This window comes from Thunnus albacares, chromosome 22 (genome assembly GCF_914725855.1).
Source record: "Thunnus albacares chromosome 22, fThuAlb1.1, whole genome shotgun sequence".
Taxonomy (NCBI): Eukaryota; Metazoa; Chordata; class Actinopteri; order Scombriformes; family Scombridae; genus Thunnus; species Thunnus albacares.
This window is the reverse complement of record NC_058127.1, coordinates 4486877-4506926: the sequence shown is the minus strand read 5'-3', so window position 1 is coordinate 4506926 and position 20050 is coordinate 4486877. Positions and strand designations below refer to the sequence as shown.

The 20050-nt window shown below is 36.8% G+C and overlaps 1 protein-coding gene across 1 annotated transcript; it reads right to left on the bottom strand.

Annotated features, from left to right (window-relative positions):
• Window positions 1-642: 642 nt before the first annotated feature.
• On the bottom strand, window positions 643-15639 carry LOC122974176 (arfaptin-1-like). The gene is made up of 7 exons (XM_044342138.1): window positions 15575-15639; window positions 10051-10147; window positions 8714-8832; window positions 8380-8601; window positions 7570-7727; window positions 5727-5901; window positions 643-4770 (listed from the first exon to the last, which is right to left on the bottom strand). The coding sequence occupies exons 1-7, from the start codon at window positions 15626-15628 to the stop codon at window positions 4615-4617; spliced, it is 981 nt and encodes a 326-aa protein (XP_044198073.1). The 5' UTR covers window positions 15629-15639; the 3' UTR covers window positions 643-4614.
• Between the last annotated feature and the right edge of the window lie 4411 nt (window positions 15640-20050).

Sequence of the window (20050 nt, the reverse complement as noted above, 5' to 3'; positions counted from 1 at the left end):
TAGTTAGTTGTGTTGAATTTATAAGCACAACCAATCATTCCAAGTCCAATCAAAGACTCATTCATTATTGATTTATTATTGAAAACTTTGTTTCGTACATTTATAATTGTATTCTTGTCTGTAGACAAATTTGACATTGTTGCATCTTCAGATGACTTGAAGACTGTAGTTTACTCCAGCAACTTGTTTACATTTAATTAAATGCAAGTATAACAATACAACACTTTCTCAATCTCATCCACATTTAGCACCAAATTACACAGTTCTTTCCAGGAAATGTCCTTGGAAATGATCACAAAAAGCACCTTAACATCCTCATTTCTTTTTCTTTTAAATGTTTCTTCTTAACATTAAAACATAGCTCAAATATTTTCAGATTACTGCCAATAAAACTCTTGTTGGAGTGAAAGAAAATAAAAACCACCATGGAGAGGAAGGTGAAATTCAAACTGTGGCAGTGGAAAGCACCTGAAAGATGCACCAAACTAGGGCTGGTGAAACCATTAATTAGTGCGGTAATCATCCAAGTCATTATTTATGATAATAATCTGATCCTGTGAGGACTTTGACAGTTATAGTTATACCTTTTATTGGTTCACATTTACATAGGAACCATTTTTTTGAAGAAAAAAGTTCAGTCACTGTTTTGCTTTCAATAGCTTTATTTGGCAGTTTTCAAACAACAATAAAACAATTTGATATTTCTGCACATTTTGTCCTATTTTGTCATTTATAATGCAAAAGAAGAAGAAAATCCCACTTTACCTGTTAACCCGTGGTCTTACTAGTACAAATGGATTGCAGGCTGATTTGAGACTGATCCATTTTTCAAGATTTTCACAAACCTGTGTTGTGATTATGAGATCAGTCTGTTGGAAGAAAGCCAGGGGACAACCAGCACTATTACTGCTGCTGCTGGAAAAAACCCAAAACATTCATTCCCCTGCTGCAGATCCAAAAGTTTTCCTCAATAGTTAATTGCACAGAATGCTTGGTTTGTGAACAGAGGTTACAAATGATTTAAGTTACGTTTTGGTTTTCATAAAACCCTGAAAATAATTAAGGGAGATTGGAGTAAATCTCATATCAGATTGGAGAATATGAATTACTCAGGAGGTGTGATGGCCAATAACCTCCCTATACATTTTGTCTTTCAAGAGTTGAAAAAACAAACATTTAAGAGAAACGGCACTCGATTTAAAAATTCATCATTATGTTTCCTGTAGTGTACAATATATAATAACAGGTGGAAATTTCCAAGAGGCAAATGTAAAACCAAGCTAAAAAGGTTTTTGCTTTCCAGTGATTATCAGGTAATTATTTATGATTATTGTGTCACGTTTCCAGTGATCAAAAAATAATAATTACAAGATCAAATGGGAATAATAATCTGTCATCACAAGGTAAAGAGTCTTGATAGCATGTTTTGTCATGACCATGAAAAAATAATCTTGAAATAATCTTAACTCAAGGTCCTTTTACTATCTTTTTTCCAGGGTTTTTATCTCATGGTCATCCTCAGTGAATGGAGTTTTGCTCAGTGTACTTAGTACTGGACCTTGAGTAAAAAAATAAAAAGTTTCCTTGCTGGCTTTTTCAGGAGCTTTACTAGGAAAAAAGTGCATCCACTGAGGAAGACCACGAGATGCTGGTGCAAGCTCTGGAAAATAAAGGCTTGTAGGTGGACCTTGAGGTAAGATTTTATCCCCCAAGATTATTATTATGATTTTTTTTTTAAACAAACTACTGGTTTGACAAAATTAAATGACAAAATAATACGTTTTCACTCAAAATCACCATAATCGTTTAAAAAACAAACAAACAAACAAACAACAATGGAAAAAAAATAAAATTACTGTCTTATTATCACCTGGAAACAAAATCTTAAAAAACAAAATTTGCCTCCCAAAACATCCATATTGTTTGCAGTTTCTTTTTGTCAAACTTATTTGACAAAAACTAAGAATTCTGTGGTTTATGACTTTGGTTGGTGGCTGTTTTTGGCCTCTTATCACATGACAGGAACTACAGTTTTAAATTTTTTAATTGAGTGGGATTTCCCTTTAAGGTGATATTTTATCCAGGTGGGACAGTTCTGTTTTTCAAAACACACACTGACTAAGCCAAGACAATTCACTGGCGGTGTACAGTATATATAGTTTTTTAAAGTGAGAAGGACTTTGGGGGTTATTATTGCACAAAAACATCCACAGTCATTGCATAGTTATAACAAGGCTATGAGATACAGTGACAAACAAAAACACTTCCATACATGTTAACAAAACAGTCTGAAAGGAGTAAATTCACTGAACATTTCATCATACAGTATCATGGAAAAAACTGAAGGCAGGTAATGCTTTGGAAAGGCATTTTAAGTGCAAAGAGTGCAAGAACATACAGTAGGTGGACAAAAAAACAGGAACGTTTCACATTATGATGCAATCTAATTCAACACTGCCTAAAAATCTAAAATGAAGGGTGATCGACAAAAATAAACTGTATGAGCTTCACAATGTTCAGGATGTTGCATCGGACAACATCAAACTGTCTAGGTGTTTCTGTTATTTTGTCCACCAAATGGATCAGGATGATCAGGTGGATTTTTGATCTCGATCAGAAAAATACATATAAAATCAGCACAATTACTCAGCATTTTCAACTAAGCTGAGCATCTTTACCAGCATAGTATTGTGGGGGTAAAAACAGAAAAACTGGTCTTTTCAGCACAATTGCAAAGTGTGCAAAAGGAATATTTTGGTTTTAAATTTTAATGAAGACTAAGAAACTAATTATAATGTTGTCTTTTGATCAAACATGGATCATATGTTACCCAAAATGCTTGCGACTGCCAAACTTTCCTAACTGACAATAAAGACAATCATGCACAACAATAGGCAACATTTCTTAAATTGTAGAGATTGAACACACTAGACAGGCAACTCAACTGATTTCTTGATGTTTTATGTTGTGTAGCTGTCTGATAGAATAGTTAAATGAATATTAAGTCAGTGTACATGGAGCCATCTATCAACTGGAATGTAACTGGAGTGCAACACTGGAGTATACTGAGAAGTGACAACCACTGTAGGTTGTGGACGCAACTTAAGTTCCGGTTAATCATATCTGTATAGGAAGTCAGCTGAGGTTTAAACACTTTTAATAAGCTTACAGACTGATGATGATATAGCATTTGATTAGACAGACAGTAAATAAACACCAACACTTTGGCTACTGATGAGACATTGCCTGAAAGATTGGTTATAACCAACCTTTCTTTACCAACAACCAAGACAACATCATCGGCATACAGCAGCATTTTTTGGATTCGCGGAAATGTTTGGTCCCAACACGTTTCTGAACTTCTTAAATCTGTAAACCAGAGAAGGAAATGACCAGCAGACAACCAGACAAGAACAAGTGAAACTAAATCTGTGGCTGGAAAGTTAAGTAAACAAGTGATCATCCATCAGCTGTCCTGTCTTTCCTCAATGTGTAATCAGCTGGTGCGAGGGTTGAGTTTCGGTAAAAATTTTTCAAATCCAAACCCAAATTGTCAAAGCTTTTCTGTGTCATACGTGATAGTAAACTGAATATCTTTGGATTTTTGACTGTTGATGAGACAAAACAATACATTTCAAGAAGTCACCTTGGGCTCTAGGAAATTACAACGGGCATAATAGTTGCTGCCCTACATTATTTAGGTACATCTGACGTAATCTGCTGCTGATGCAATGTTTGACATCAAAACCGGCGAAAGTGGCGGTCAGAGCTAGCTTAAAAAGGCAAGCTGTTACCTGTATGTTTTCTATATTATTTAAAATATGAGACAAAAATTAAATAGATTTGATAGCTTTAGAGCTCAGTGAATCCAGATATTATCAAAATATAACTCACTATAAGAACCTAACCCTAGCTGGTGAAAATGTTTTCTGTGGTGTTGAGGCACTTTTAGTGGCTCTAAGTTTCTGACTGCAGTGGCTGAGGATTTTTAAAGTTCAAAGAAAGGCTTAGTGCCTCACAGAGGATTAGATGGATTTACTCCCAAACACAGTGAGACAGAGGAAAGAAAACCAGGAGGGGTACATATATATATGTGTGTGTGTGTGTCGCTGTTAAACAGGTCAGAAGTCACAAGTACTGTATGTCTGTGAGAGCATGTGAGGTACAAAAAGAGATTTCTTTTGTCCTAAATATAATCTCAACAGTTCAAAATGATGGACATCCATTTCAGAACTTTCTTGACTGACTTTTATGCTGTTCCACAACATTTTGAAACCTGGAGAGTCAACATTTTCTAGGCCTTTCCAGACCAGTATGAGAAACCCCAGGACCCAGAAACCCCATACAATGTCCAAAACAATTAATTTCCCTCTGGCATAATAATCTCAATATATAAAGAGTTTTCCAGAAGCTGGAAATCCATCCCAATTCAATTCATCCCAAAATTCAAATTCACCATTATAAATAGGTATACATCAAATTCCTACCTATCTACGTGACTAACTATTGCTCTCAAACTTTTCTAACAGCAGCGTCCATGAACCCCAGAACGTCTTCCAAACCCACATCTGTCCACCTGCCATACGGTGAATTTTTGTTGCTGTTGTTGTTGTGTCAGCAGTCCTCCAGCCAGGAGGGGGCATCCATGCTGGGGTTGTTGAGGTGCTCGCCGGCCTGCTGGATGTTTTGCTCCAGGAAACTATGACACGATAAACTGTGAGCTGCTATAGCGTTATGGAGAAGCCATAACTGGTTATGAAGGACTTTGACCTGGAGGCAGAGAGAAAAAATGAAGGATATGTCAAGTCTGAACCCGCTAGAATGTGAAACTCTTTACTTTTTTTGTGTATTTGTTCATAAATAGTTATGAATCAATTTTGGCATTTTCATAATAACACTTATTTGTCAAACCAGGGTGGCGACTGCATTTAACTGCCCCAAAATCACACACTTACTAGTCATTATATTACTGTGGCTCTAACTGGAAGTCACTTTACATTAGAGCGTCTGCTGAATTGTAAATTAAGATATTTAGGGCTGCATATCAACCCCTTAATATTAGATACCCCTAAATAAAATATTTTTTTGGTATCAACAGAAATGTGTCCATAGTTCAGAGTATTGAAAAATATAAAGATTAGAGAAAGCTACCCTTTGCAGAGTTACAGAAAGCTAAATCTGTGCATGCTATCGAAAGTGTGCACAGATTTGTAACTTTGTTTACTGTTTTTGATCAGAGAGTTCCTGATTTAATTAAAACTGCCAATTTTAGAAATGTTTTGTAAAGTTGTTGTATGGCTGCTTGTATCTTGACAATATTTAATATTTTTTAACTTTGTTAAAAGGTTTATATTTCTCAAAGTAAGCTATCAAAAGTGTTGTTTGGGTATTAGTACTGATGTTCAGGTATTGTTTTGGCACTGAAACATTTAAAACGATACACAACTTAAGTGATATTATTCCTACTGTTTCTTACCTCTAAACAAAAAGTTATTTATCAGAGAATCTATTTCTTACTTAATGAGATTTATGCAAACTTTCAATTTGCCCACAAGTGTAAATGCCAGAAATCTGGAGAAAAAAAAAGCCAAAAAAAAGAAAAATTTATACTTGACTGATTAGGCAGTTCAGGAGCATCAGCAATGAATGGAAAGATAAATCACATCACAAAAGATGACCATTTCCTGGTCTTCCAAGACCCTGAGTGGTCTCTCATTCTGTATCACCTTATTCTCCTCTAGCAGCTTGAGTTTGACAGACAGGTCGTCTTTGACCTTCTGGTACTTCTCCCTCTGGCTCTGGAAGTCTTTCTGGGCCTGCTCCAGTTTCGGCAGGGTGATGGCGTCACGGGGCTTCAGGTTCAGCTCCTCCAGGTCAACTCGGTACGCATCGTACTCAATTCTGGAAGTCACAAAAATTTGCATGGTCATCTACAATGGCTGTCTCAAACAGTTTTTTCTCACTACAGGTCACTGAGGTCCTGTTGGGGTGGGATATCACTGAATGGATGTTAGGCTCTAGGTAGGTAAAATATCAACTCTACTGATATAATATCTGAAAAAACATGTCCTGAGTTCATGCTATTGATAGTATACAACTAAAAATGTGCAGTTGTGACGTTGTCTACTGCACAAATTAGGGGTGTAACCATTTGTGAATTCATCCCCAACTGTTCGGTATGCAACCTTCCTCAGTTTGGTATGCTCCCTGACCCAAACAATTACTGTCAAAATAGTTTAATAATCCACTTACTCTGACGTGTGGAACAATAATTCTAGGGCTTGAGTTGCACCCGGAATGTTTTGGCAATGCATCACCTACAGTAGCGGTAGCATGCCAGTAGCATACTCATGGATGTAGGCTTAGACAAGTTACTCTGGTTACCTATGCTCATGTAGTGTCACTGCCATCATTATTATTAAAATACGCCCTGTAGTGAAACAATACCATGTCTCCTTGTCCCCCTCGCCTCTCTGTGAGGGTTACCTTTGAGTGAAGGTATTCAGAACAACTGCAAACACATTTGAGTCGTAAGAACCAGTTTTGAGTGAATGTAAATCATCATAAAACAGCTGTCAGCAGGTGTCCTGACCCTGAGTGTGTCACTAATAGTTCTGGTCAGTGAGCCATTGTTGGATGTTTACATTTTTCAAAATAAATATTATTTTCTTCCTTTATTCCTTTCAATTAGTCACTTAGTCAATGGAAAGAAACTATTTTGATTTGATTTATGTCATTTTTTTAAGCAAAAATACCAAATATTTGATGGTTTTAGGTTCTCAAATTTGCTGCTTTTTTCTTGTCTAACATTATAGTAGTAATTTGATATCTTTTGCGTCGTTCATTGGGCTCTAGGTAATTGTGATGGGCACCTTTCCCAGTTTTATGATGTTTTAAGGACCGAACAATTAGTTGTTTGATTAATTAAAATTAGTTGTTTAAATGATTAGTCGACTGACAGAAAATTTATCCGCAACTACTTTGATAATTGATTGAATAATTGTCAGTCATTTTTTAAGCAAAGATACCTATATTTGCAGTTTCTCAAATGTGATTATTTAATGCTTTTCTGTTTTATACTATTGTAAACTGAATATCTTTGGATTTTTGACTGCTGCTCAGACAAAATGATGATTCATTGAGAAAATAACTGGCAGATTAATTAAGATTAATCAATAATGAAAATAATCATTAGCTGTAGCCCCAGTTTAATTTGTTTAGTCTGTGACATTAAACACATTGGACTTCAAGTGCTGTCATCATGTGATTTCTACTTCTATCATGTTTTCCTACATTTCCCAGAATGCCTTTCTTTATCATCCCTTACCAAAACCCCAACCGTCCTTGTGACTGCGTTGCATTCTGGTTTATTTTCATCTCCTGTGCGTGCAGAGACTAGTCTCTCTCTTTCTTTTTTGGTGGATTTCTCTGTTTGACTGTTGAATGTCAAAACATTTTTTGCTATTAAACTCATAAATATCTGGATATGACAGCTGTGACATCATCTACATCCATACTGTTGTCGTGTCTGGATGCTGACAGGAAACAGGAAGTGTGTTTTCCACCTACCTGACAGTCTCGTACTGCTTGGCGTTGATCATGGTGTCCTCGATGGTTTTGTTGACCAAAGTGTTCATGTCGGATGTGAAGGAGTTAATGGCCGCCGTCAGAGTCTCGCCGCTCTTAGACAGAAACTTCTGAGCTTCTGCATTCACACCAAACTCCACCTGATGTCCAGTATAGTATTACAATGATCAGAGCCTCGTTAAGGCCTCAGTGTCAGCCAATAATTTTTGTATTCTTCTCCTAAACTTCTTTCTCTGTTTGTTTGTACGAGTTCGGATTCAACAAACTCTCTGAACCATCTGAAATTAATCGTACGACAGATCTCGTAAATTTAATTTGTACCTCAGAGAAAATTCCACATACAAGAACACTGTAAATACCACAAATTGTCTTATATCACTTGTAGGTGCCACTTAATAATGAATCACTTTGTCTGAGTGTTTCTTGCTTGAGGCCCAATGTGTCAAATTCAGATATTGACAAGTTTTGCAACCACAAAAACAACAACAAGTCGTAAGTGGCAACATTTTTGTTGATTACTGACAGTGATGTTGTGTCCTGGTTTTAACGAATAGTGCGTTAGGTTCCAGCTCTTAAAATCTGAGGATTAGTTGTTTTTTTCTGTTGGTTAAACAAAACAAGCAATTTGAGGACGTCGCCTTGTGCTTTTAGAACTCATGATGGACATTTTATTTTTAAAGGGGGACATAAAATGTATTAACCATAAAAAACCTCATCAGAGCATCCTCGTTAGCAGCAGTAGTACATTAATAGTTTTAAGGGTAATAGCAATGACAATATTTTTAAACTCACATGCAGTGTTGGCGTTTTGAGGCTGAGCTCGTTGAAGGCGTCCCCCAGTGTCTTCTGGGTAACTGTGAACTGAGAGAGCTGATTGGCCAGCGTCTGAGCTAACTTGGTCATGTGATCGTAGCGTTGTCGGTCGTCTTTGAGCAACTCCAGGCGAGGCTCCAGGTCCAGATCCACCGTACGAGATCCACGACCGAGCTTCTCTGACAGAGCCTGCCGGGTGCACTGCAGACAGAGAGAGGGAGGGTACTATTGATCTGAAGATTGATTGATCATCTTTCACCAGATATCAGTTTCATTTTCTGCTTTGTAAACACAGATCTCTCACTTCTCTCACCTTATAGGTGTTGATGCTCCACTTGCGGACTCTCTGCAGCTTCTCGCTGGCCGGGCTCTTGTTGTTGCCTGGGACAATCACAGGTCCACTCTCCTGTTTCTGGGGTGTCTCTGGGACCTCTGTAGGTTAGGTCAAAGGTCAGAGTCTATTTAATTGGCTGAATAGACAGATTGTCTGATATTGAAAATATATTTTTACAAATTATTTAATTTATATAATCTTTTTTTAAAGTGACATTCATGCCAGTAAAGAAAGTAACTAAGTACTTCTACTTTCTACTCCACTACATTTATTTAACAGCTTTAGTTACTTTTCAGATGAAGATTTGACACAATGGATAATATAACAAGCTTTTAAATGTTCAAATGATCCAATATTTCGGCAAAAATCAAAGATTAGAGAAAAAGTCCAAAAACTGAAAACAGATTTGTGTATCAGAACTTTGTTTTTTCTTCTTTCCTCTCCCATTAATCATCTCACGACCCCTCAGATTTATCTGCTGACCCTTTGGAGGGGCCCGACCCCTAGGTTAGGAACCACTGGGCGAAACTAGCTAACTGTATATAAAGTAGTGTAAACTAGCTCCACCTCCAGCAGCTACAACAGTAACATGCTGCTCTAACACTGATGCTTCACTATTAATAATCTAATGATGTCATATATAATAATATATCAGTCAGAGGGACCAAACCACTACTTTTACTGCAATACTTTAACTACATCAAGCTCATAATACAAACGTCCCCCTTGCTGCTTGTTCCTTCAGTTGGATGTTTGAGCTTCACTTTGCAGAATGATGTATGTGCAGAGTTCGCCAAGTCTCGCTGAGCTCACTGAAAATCCAATTTGGGGGTTTTACAAGCATGATTTGTGACATCACAAATAGCTTGGAGCCAATCCTGGTCCAATATTCCCCTTATTACACAAGTGTGATGTGGAAACTAGAAGCCTCCAGTGCACAAACACTGAGGACTGACTTAACAGTGAAGCAGGAGACATCTTCTGTGAAGTAGTTAAACTTTTGAAATGAAATGAAATATGTCTGCATATTCATAGACTCTGGAATTTTTAATGAGGAAGAGGGAGTAGATGCCATTTTAACATGGTGATACTTTCTTTGTGGAAAAAACAAATCAGACACACATTATGTTCCAAGCAGAGTATTCTTATATGTCTAAATATATGTCTGGAGGGGATCTTTAAGTAGGATTTTTCATGCATGCATGCACTTGTAATGGAGTATTTTTACATTGCTGTGTTGGTACTTTTACTTAAGTAAAGGATCTGAATACTTCTTCCAGCACAAGTCACATTTACTCTTCTTCTGCTCTACTTGCCTTTGCTCTGTTCCGTTTCCATGGTGATCTCTGGTGTGTCCTCAGCTTGACAGGAAGTAACATCGTTGTCAGTGTGGTTGCTGTTACTGTTCACTTCCTATAAAAAACAACAACAACAAAACAAAACAAACCATAGTAAGTAAATGGTACACATAGTGCTGGGTATTTCATCAAAGTATGTCCACAAATAAACAGGGCGTCCAATCAGCTTCAAGCCTCCTCAAGTTGGTTTTCATAACTGACTGAAAAGAAGAAAAATCTACACTTCTGTTCAACATCAAGAAAATTCAGACTTGAAGGAGGACAGCACGTTTTAGGGTGCCACTTGGAGGGGAGAAATATGACTGAGAGGTTCTGGTTCAGACCTTCAAAGCAACTAGAACAGATCATCTAGGAGGGAGGAAATTAATGAAAAAACAAAACCTCACATTATCTCTGTTACTGCTGTATTTAATTACGACATGTACGGTGTATAGACGAGCATCACGGAGAACCACAACAAGTGTGGTTAATTGGCAAATTAAATATATTGAGAAAACACATACATTGCCATCCAGGTAGAAGAGGCATTTTTCATCTAGTTATGGCAATATCGGTTGGTCACCACTTTGGACTGGACAGAAATATTGAAACAACTATTCCCATTCATTTCACTCTGAAATGATGAAATCCCTTTGGTGACCCTCTAACTTTTAGCATTGAAAAAACTGTTTTATTTAGTTTTTGTTTTTATTTCTGTGCCAAACATGTGGCCCTTCCCACATGGCATTAAAAAGACCACACAATATTCCAAACGTAGTATCTACTTTGAATACTTTTTGGACAGAAAGTTTTACTGTGGCTGACCTGTGACCAGAGGTATTATAGTGTCCTCTTGCTTTCTAGTAACTGAGACCCAACCCTAACCCTAACCCTAACCCAGACCCAGACAAGGTCCAACTTAGTCTGGGTTTGGTCCTGTTGTTTTGTCACATCGTAAATATGTCAAATACTCGAGTTGAACTGAGCAGACTCTCTGTCAGCTCTGATCACATGATGCGGGAGAAAACTATGAGGTTTTCTTTTTGGTTTGGATGATGGTGCAAAAAAAAAAAAAGACAACTTCCTTCAACCCTGGCTGCTTGTTAATTGTCTGTTTTGAACTGGTTTTGAACGTCCTCGGGTCCCTTTTGGGATCAGAGTCAGAATCAGGTTATTTGCCGAGTAGGTTCACACATACAATGAATTTGCCTCGGTGTTGTGGTGTAAACAATCAAAAAATACAAGATACAAGAGAAGATACAAGTAACAAGAGTTAAGTCATTTGAAATAATATAAAATAGAAATTTACAATAAAACTATTTAGAATATATCGTAAACTGAGAAGAGCTGCAACAGATTTAAAATGAAGAGAATGAAATGTACAAAATATTGTTTACAGTTTATGCAATGTGGAATCTCTATATGAAAATAAATTTTTGCACGTCAAACTGCAGTTGGTTTTCTATTGGTCTGTTTTTTCATCTTGTACAAAATCTTGGACGACTGAAGACCAGTAGCAGGTGGAGTTAAAGGTTGCAGGTTCAAATCCCAATCTCCCTCTCTCATCAGCTGCTGCCTCTGAGCCCTTTATCAAGTAAACCAGCAGAGTTTTCCTGGACTTCCTACAGCCCTCGAACACAACACGAACATCAGAAGTAGTCAACAGTAAAAAAAAAGGTCAAAGGTCAGATGTCAGTGCACTGTGACAATACGGTAAGGATCACCGTGGGAACTGGAGCTTACAGGGGCCAATCAGAATCCAGATCAAAAGGTTGTGAGGTTGCCACGGAGATGATGGCTCCCTGTTGTGATTGGCGGCAGGCAAACAGGTCAGAGGTTAGTGGAGCACTCAAGACAGGAAATAGTCACCTGACACAGATGAGAGGTAACGACACACACACACACACACACACACACACACACACACACACACACACACACGCTATACTGCTGTCCACTCAGATTAAAAGAGATGACACACAAGAAATGTCAACAACCTGTGTGTGTGTGTATGTGTATTTCCAGTCTGGTCCCCGAACATCACTTCCTGGAAAACGGCGAAAACACGACAGAGGAGGGAGTTAATGTTGTTTCACACACACACACCTGTGGAGGGCTCACCGGGCCGGAGGAATTTGGCTCAAAGTTGTTGTGTCGCATTGAAGAGACAGCGAGGCATGTAGTGACGCAAAACGAGCCACACACACACACACACACACACACACACACACACACACACACACACACACACACACACACACACACACACACACACACACACACACACACACACACACACACACACACACACACACACTTTATCCACCTTTGCTTTTACCAAAGGTTAGAGAAGTTGTCGTGTGACCGGAAGGTTGCTGGTTTCTACATTAAGCTCTTAAAGGGAAAATCCGCCCAAAACACTTCAAAGACACACATTTATTTTTGCACTTGTGGCTCCATTTACATCCTCACTTTCAACATCACAGCTTGTTTTAAAGCAACATTCACACAATCCCCCTCCAAAAGACTGTTTGGATCACTGGACTGGACCAGGAACGACTGACCAGTCCCTCCAGGAAACAGTGATTTTGTGATGGCAATAATTAACTCTAATTCAAGAAATGTCAGCAATATTTGTGAAAGCTTGCAATTTTGCTAAATTTACCGCAACTTTTCCGCATTCCCAAACGAACAGACCGCTTGCGTCATCGCAGTGCAATCAGCAAGGACTTAGGCGGACAAATCTCACCTGCCAACAAAAATGATTCCAGAGACCGAGCAAAACAATTCCCAAACGCTCCCAAATGAGGTTTGCAGTCAGTTAGTCAGAAGAATACAAGTTGATGTTGTTCAGACAGCAAAGATAGACGTAATCTACCTCAAACATAGAAATGTGCACCTTCTAAATGAAACTATATTTTTATGTTAATGGATTGATTTTAATAGCATTATTGACTGATTGTATTTGGTGCTAATGTTGAGTAACTACAGTACAGTATTTTTCTTTTTTATATAACTTTGAGCTCATGGTTCTCATATTCAGAAAATAAATAAACAGAGCAAATAGTAGCACTGAAATATAGTTGTTTCTGTGTTTTTATGTTAGAAAATGAATTTTTGTGTTCGTTATCAAACGTTTCTTGGCCACATAAATCCAGCTTCTCATTCACTTCAACAGTCTGAGGTCCTGAGAGCAACATCTAAAGCTACAACTGTAAAACAAAACACTTTTTTAAAGAGACATTTATTCAATCGGGCGCCGTTAAGTAGAAAAATATTTAATGGAAAGGATAAAGTAACACTTGACATCCATTTGCTTTAAAAAAAAACACCCAACAAACTGCTTTTAAATAACGCAGCTACACTTATAAAACAATAAGACTCAAACTACTTTCCATCAGCTGTTATTTGTATTGACTGCTCTGCACACAGGTGAGTCACCTGCTGACATCACAGCAGCAGGACCACGCCCGTTACCTGCCGTCACACGATAACTGTTAACCACAACAACGGCCGTCTTATCAGACACAGAAACACTTTCCCATCCATTTCATCCACACTGTCACCATTTATCACTACAGTTTGCTTTTGTTGTCGTGACAACAGGTGATAACATTGTAGAGGCTGTTCGCGAGTTGTTTTACTCTTTTATTTAACAGGTTACATAACGTGTGTTTGGGAATATCTACAAAGAACAAATAAATCCATCACGTCTGTTTTACACGTGTATAATACAGTGTTAACACGCTCAGTCACTCATGTAGCTGCAGCCTGCGATTACGTGAACATACAAGGATGTGAGGATATGTAAATATACACTTATAGCGTTAAAATGTGAATATTTAAGACAAATTGATTCATACGTATAACTTCAGACATGTAAATTCCTTTTTTTTCTCCAAGATTTTGAACAATTCTCTTTCAATTCAGATATGCAGCATCTCACAAACTTTTAATTTAAGGCTTAAAGCTCATTTGTTGAGACAAAATACTTGCATTTTGTATGTTGTGGCCTTCTTTCTTTGTCCTAATATCTTTTCTAGCAGTTGTATATTTTATTGTTGACATATAATTTATCCTAAATTTTTTTCTATTTTTGTAATTTTTTCTTTTTTGAATGTTATGCTAATGTACTATTTTAATTTCATGTTTTTATAAACTCTTTTTGTTTGTTTGTTTTTAAACTCACCAGCACAATCCTTTTATACTCCTTCAATGCATTTTGTTTTTTTGTATCTTATTATTCATGTGAAAAAATAAACAAAAACTGACACATATAAGGACTATTTCTTCAAAAGTTAACAACAGCAAAGTTTGTAGATTAAAAGTTTGTAGGATAATGTCACAGTTCTTGAGCAGCACAAACTAAATTCAATTCACTTCCACTGCACTAAAGTAGAAGCAGAAACCTCAGAGAGAGATATCTCCAAAACACATACTATCTGCACGGCTAGATACTAAGAGAAGTGAGAATTATTATCTTTTTTTGCAGTTAGAGTGAAACAATCCAATTCAAAAAGCCCCAGTTTTTATAGAGCAGAGAGCAAATAAAATAATGCCAAACCACACACCTGTTAAATATCATCAAAATACTGAATAAATATTGCAGCGCCCCCCTGAGGCCAAAACAGAGTAAATGTTGAAAACACAAAAACAGAACAATGAGAACCTTTAATCTTTGAACCTACAATAAGCAGCAGACACTCATTACCTTACTGTAAGTGCAATAAAACCTCCGCAAGTAAACACCCAATAAGGGTAAATTATTAATGTACAACGCTGTCTGATTTCCATTTGGGCTGAATAATTTGGATTTTGCCTGCATGTCAAGGTCTTAGCAAACTTCTTCTTCTGTTAATTTCTGGTAGACCAGGCACAGGAAGTGTACCGCTGCCTCCCGCCGGTTAAAAACAACAACAACGCATTTGGTCTTTGCAAACAGAAATTATGTACATGTTTATTTGCATATAGAGCGGGGAAGTGGGATCTGATCACAAGAGGTCACTCAAAATGAATGCGGAGACGCATTTTGATGCCAGGTCTGAATTGACGTACTTAGAGCTGCCCACTTGTGGTCGGATCACCTCAAGGAGTATTTTGTCATATCGTCAAGAATATAATTATCGAAGAAATACCCTGAAATATTGTGATGTTACTTTAGGGCCATATATCGCCCAACTGTACCGGACAACTAAACAATGATCTGAAACTCGCTATAAAGCTCCGTGAAGCCGACGGGAGATGCAGAGTTGCTGATAATTCTCTGTAGATTCATCACTATGATTTCATACATTGTTGTTGTAAAATATATCAATTATAGCTGCTTCATGTTTGAGGAAAACACATCCAGCTGTGTTTGAGATCTGCTCCAATGTGAGAGTGAAAAACTAAAAGTCTGTTTTGACAGTAAGAATTATTTTAAAAAAATCAGTTTTCAACACTCTGATTGAGTCAAACAGAGCAGAAGAAATGTCAGTAACGAGCGGTTTTCATGCTGTCTCACCCTGGAAGGAGCTTCCTCCTCCTGGACGCCTCCTTTTTGCTCCACCCCCTCCATCCTCTTCCTCCTCCTCCTCCTCCTCTTCTTCTTCTTCGACTCCCTCCTCTAGACAAAACAGAAAACATCAATCTACAATGTTTCTTGTGGTTGCTTTTATGTTATGTTATGCTTTTATGTTTAGTCAGTTTTATATTATTGTCCTGAAAATATGATATTTCATGCCAACTTTTGCCGACTGAAAATATGAACTTTAAAATCTACAAACAGACCTCACATGCAGCAGAAAACACCTCAGAGGCTTTTTTTTGTTACTCACATCAAAACACAACACTCACACTCATATTACTGTCTGCTATCGCCATCTAGTGGTCATACACTGCTAGTGGATCAAAATTAAAGTCCACACATGCAGCGCTGTCTGATTTCATACAGCAGGAAACAAAAACGACTAAATAAGCTAAGATGGAGGTAAATATAAGATGGAGGTAAGACACACTGACAATCATAACCAACAGCAACATGATGAATCATTTACGAGTCAGGACATGTTTGCACTTTATGAAGCCAAAGCAACAAGTCCCAGCCTCGTTGTTATGTTGCATCAGAGGTTTCTTTCATCATCAGTTGCTTTCATTCAGCAGATTTATGCTTCACAATATGAAATAAATAAAAATACATCCAAAGGAAACATCACAGAGACGCTATCAGTTATTATTAACATATGAATGTTGTAGAAATTTGTTTATAAATGGATTAATGTTGAGAACTCTGCAGCAGTGACGCAGTGTTTACTGCAATTTCACCTCTTTCCTGTCATAAGTAATAAAGTAATTCCCCTAAATCTTTATTTTCAGTAAGTACAAAGTACAATCACCTCATCTTAAGTGTATGATTGGAAACACAAGATAAAAAGTGAACTTTGACTTCTTGTGTGTCATATCATGAGCCAGAAACCGCTAATATAATCATATACAAGAAACGCCCTGACAGATCCAATCTAAAAATCAATAAAATAAATGTCACCTTGTGTGAATTATAAGGCTGCAACTAACAATTATTTTCATTTTGATTCATCTGCCAGATATTTTCTCAATTAATCAATTATTTGTTGATTATCAAAATGTCGGTAAATAGTAATAAAAGCCTGAGTCAAAGAGTCCAAAACCCAAAGATATTCAGCTTACTGTCATGTATGACAAAGAAAAACATGAAATCTCCACATTTGAGAATCTGAAACCTTAAAATTTTTGCTTAAAAACTTACGAAAATGATCATTGGATTACCAAAATGGGCTGCTGGTTAATTTTCTGTGGATCGACTATTTGGTTAATTGTTGCAGCTCTAGTGAATTCCGTACACAAAATGGTTCAAATGACCCTTAAAAAGTAAGGACTCTTGATTTCTGAATATAAAAGTGTGGGCAATCATTAATATATAAAAGAAGACCTGAAAAGATGAGTTGATGAATCGATTAGTCAACTGACGATCATCGATTCAGTCATTGTTAAAGCAAAAATAGTGGAAAAAATGCCAAATTTTCTCTGATTCCAGCCTCTCAAATGAAGGATTTTGCTGCTTTTCTTCATCATATATTATTGTGAACTGAATATATTTGGGTTTTGACTGCTGAAGATGTCAATCGTTGGCTCTGGGAAGTTGCAATTCGAAATTTTTCCCCACTTTTGGACACTGCAATTAATCGGTTAATTGAAAAAAAATAATAGTGAGATAGGCCTAATTGTTTTAGTTGCAGCCCAACAGGGGTTGCAATGAGTAAGAATTCTTCCACTTATTATTAAAAAACTTCTACTTCTGCTTAATAAAAGGGAAGATTAACTTCACTTCTGCAACAGCAAGCTCAGTAAACACTACAGTGAACTAAAGTAAAGCTCCGTCCAAAAACTGAGCACTGAAGGCCGAATTACCAAAGAGGCAAAATGGACACAGAACCCTCAAAAGGCCTCAAGTTCAACTTCAGCTCAACTCAAGATTGTAGTCTCCAGATATTCTGTATGTGAGGCATTGAGGGAACAGTGGTAAATTGTAGTGTCTACCAATAGCCTGCAGCGTCTATTGATAGTCTACATGAGAGGCGTTTAGGGGTACAACCCTCTCTTAGTATTGAGAAAGGCACGTTTTGGACAGGCACTGCACTAGTTAGACTGCAGAAACCAGAAAATAGTCACATTTAAGAAGCTAGAACCATTTTATTTTTCATTTTTAGCTTTAAAAATTGCTTATTTGATTATTTAGCGAGTATCGTTTTATTTTGATGAATTTACTGTCGGTGGCCTAATCAATTAAAGACTGCAGCTCTAATATGAATAAAACATAAAAATAATTAAAAATATTAGGCAGAAATAAAAATAATAGTAAATGCTATAAAATGTACTATTATTGGCGTTCATAATAATAATAATAATATTAATAAGAATAAAATTTAATTAAAACCCAACAAATACTCTGTAAATAACACAAATATATCAGATGTATACGATATTACAAAAGAAATAAGTACTCTACAGGCTAACTAAGGAGAAAAGCGATGTTTAGAAGCTAATTCTACTTTATTAAAGACACGTTTCGGCCACTGTGAATTTTCCAGCACACATTACGAAAATACACTCAGTTGCACTAAAACTAGAGTTACAACCTTCATGCAAGTAACGTAGGTTTTATTGCAGGGCTGTTGTGTTATTTTTATTAAACTATCTGAGTTTAAACATGTTTTAGGATTTTTTTGGTCTGTACTGAAGACATTTTGTTCCCTTACGAACCAGGTGATGTCTGTATACAAACATTTCGAGTTAGAAACATTACGAAGCGAGTAAACGCTGTTTCTGCATCAATTTTGGCAGTTTCTGTCCGTTAAAGGCAGAATAAATGTGACATTAATGAGGTTAAACCGGATAACAACAAACATAAAGAGAAAATAGCGCCCAAAGGTGACAGTTCAAACACGTTTTTACCTTCACAGCTTTCAAAACAAACCCCTCTTTTGTCCTCTTCTTCTTATAACCGTCAGCGTTTCTTCCGTCTGTCGGTTCTTCCGTTAACTCCGCGCATTAAAACGCTCCAAACTGAAAAACTTAACTCTGATTCAAAAGTTAAGAAGCTAAAGCGAGTAAAAGTCAAAGACACCCGGAACTGTTTTCTAACAGCTTTTTCTTCTGTAGCGGATGCTTGGTTTAAGTTAGAGTGTTTACCGGAGGGGCGGTGATAGCCAAGGTGACCCCGAACAAACGGGCTGTGTCGGAGTTTAAAACAAACTTAATTTTAGTGTCAAGGTTACAGGTCAAAAAGTACAGTAAAAATATTTAAAAAAAAAAACAAAAAAAACAAACAGCATTTAGGATCACAAAATACAATTCAAAACACACAAAAAAGTAAAATGTCAACTGAATTTTTGAAAAGCTCGCTCACTCACACAGAAACAGAAAAAAATTCTAATAAAAATAAAAGATTAGCAAAGTCATATGTTTGCAGCAGGGTCAGAATTTCCGAAAACATTAAAAACATTTTATGATTTATGAAAAAATAGAAATACTGAGGTCATGAGTGCCACCACCTCTGTCTAGAATAACTAAAAGAAACATAGAATGTTTCACTATTTTTTTTCTTGGCCTAAAAATAGTTGAATTTATAATGTGTTACTTGTTTCATTTACTTCTTACTTTATATTCATATGTCTATAAGTTGTATAAAGATACGTTTGTGCCAAGTATTTGAGTAGTGTGAAAAGTTGCTTGCGAAAAAAAAAAGCAAAGACCTTTGAGGAGCTTTGAAATACGGTGGCAACTAATGATTATTTTCATTATCAATTAATCTGTCAATTATTTTCCTGATTAACCATAAATTCTGGTCCACAAAATGTCAGAAAATAGTGAAAAATGTCAATCACTGTTTCCCAAAGCTCAAGCTAACGTCTTCAAATGTCTTGTTTTGACCCAACTAACAGTCCTTGACCCAAAAATATGCAGTTTACTGTCACAGAAGACTAAAGAAACCAATCAGTTATCAAATAATTTAATAGGCAACCAATCAATTAATTGAATTGAATTGTTGCAGCTCTGCTTTAAAAACTCAATGTGTAACTGTTGATTATTGAATGTAAACTGCACATCAGTGGATTCATTGAACTCATGAAACATTTTGACCAGAAATAACGAGGACAAGATCTTGGTTCATATTAAAAACTCAACCCATGGACTTTATTTGTATTACTTAAAACTACATTGTTTGACTTTTTTGGCCACAAGGGGGCAGCAGAACCAGCTGCAGCCACTACATTAAGTAAGGAAACAGTTGCCTTTTTACACAGACACGGAGCAACATTATCATCCCATTAGAGTTGTATTTGTGCCCACATGGTGAATGTAATATTCACTGTCTTTTAGCTCTGTTTTTGGTCTCCACCGATTCCAGCTTCTAGATGTGTCACTTTCTTCACTACCTTGTCGCTAATTGGGTCTGCTGTTT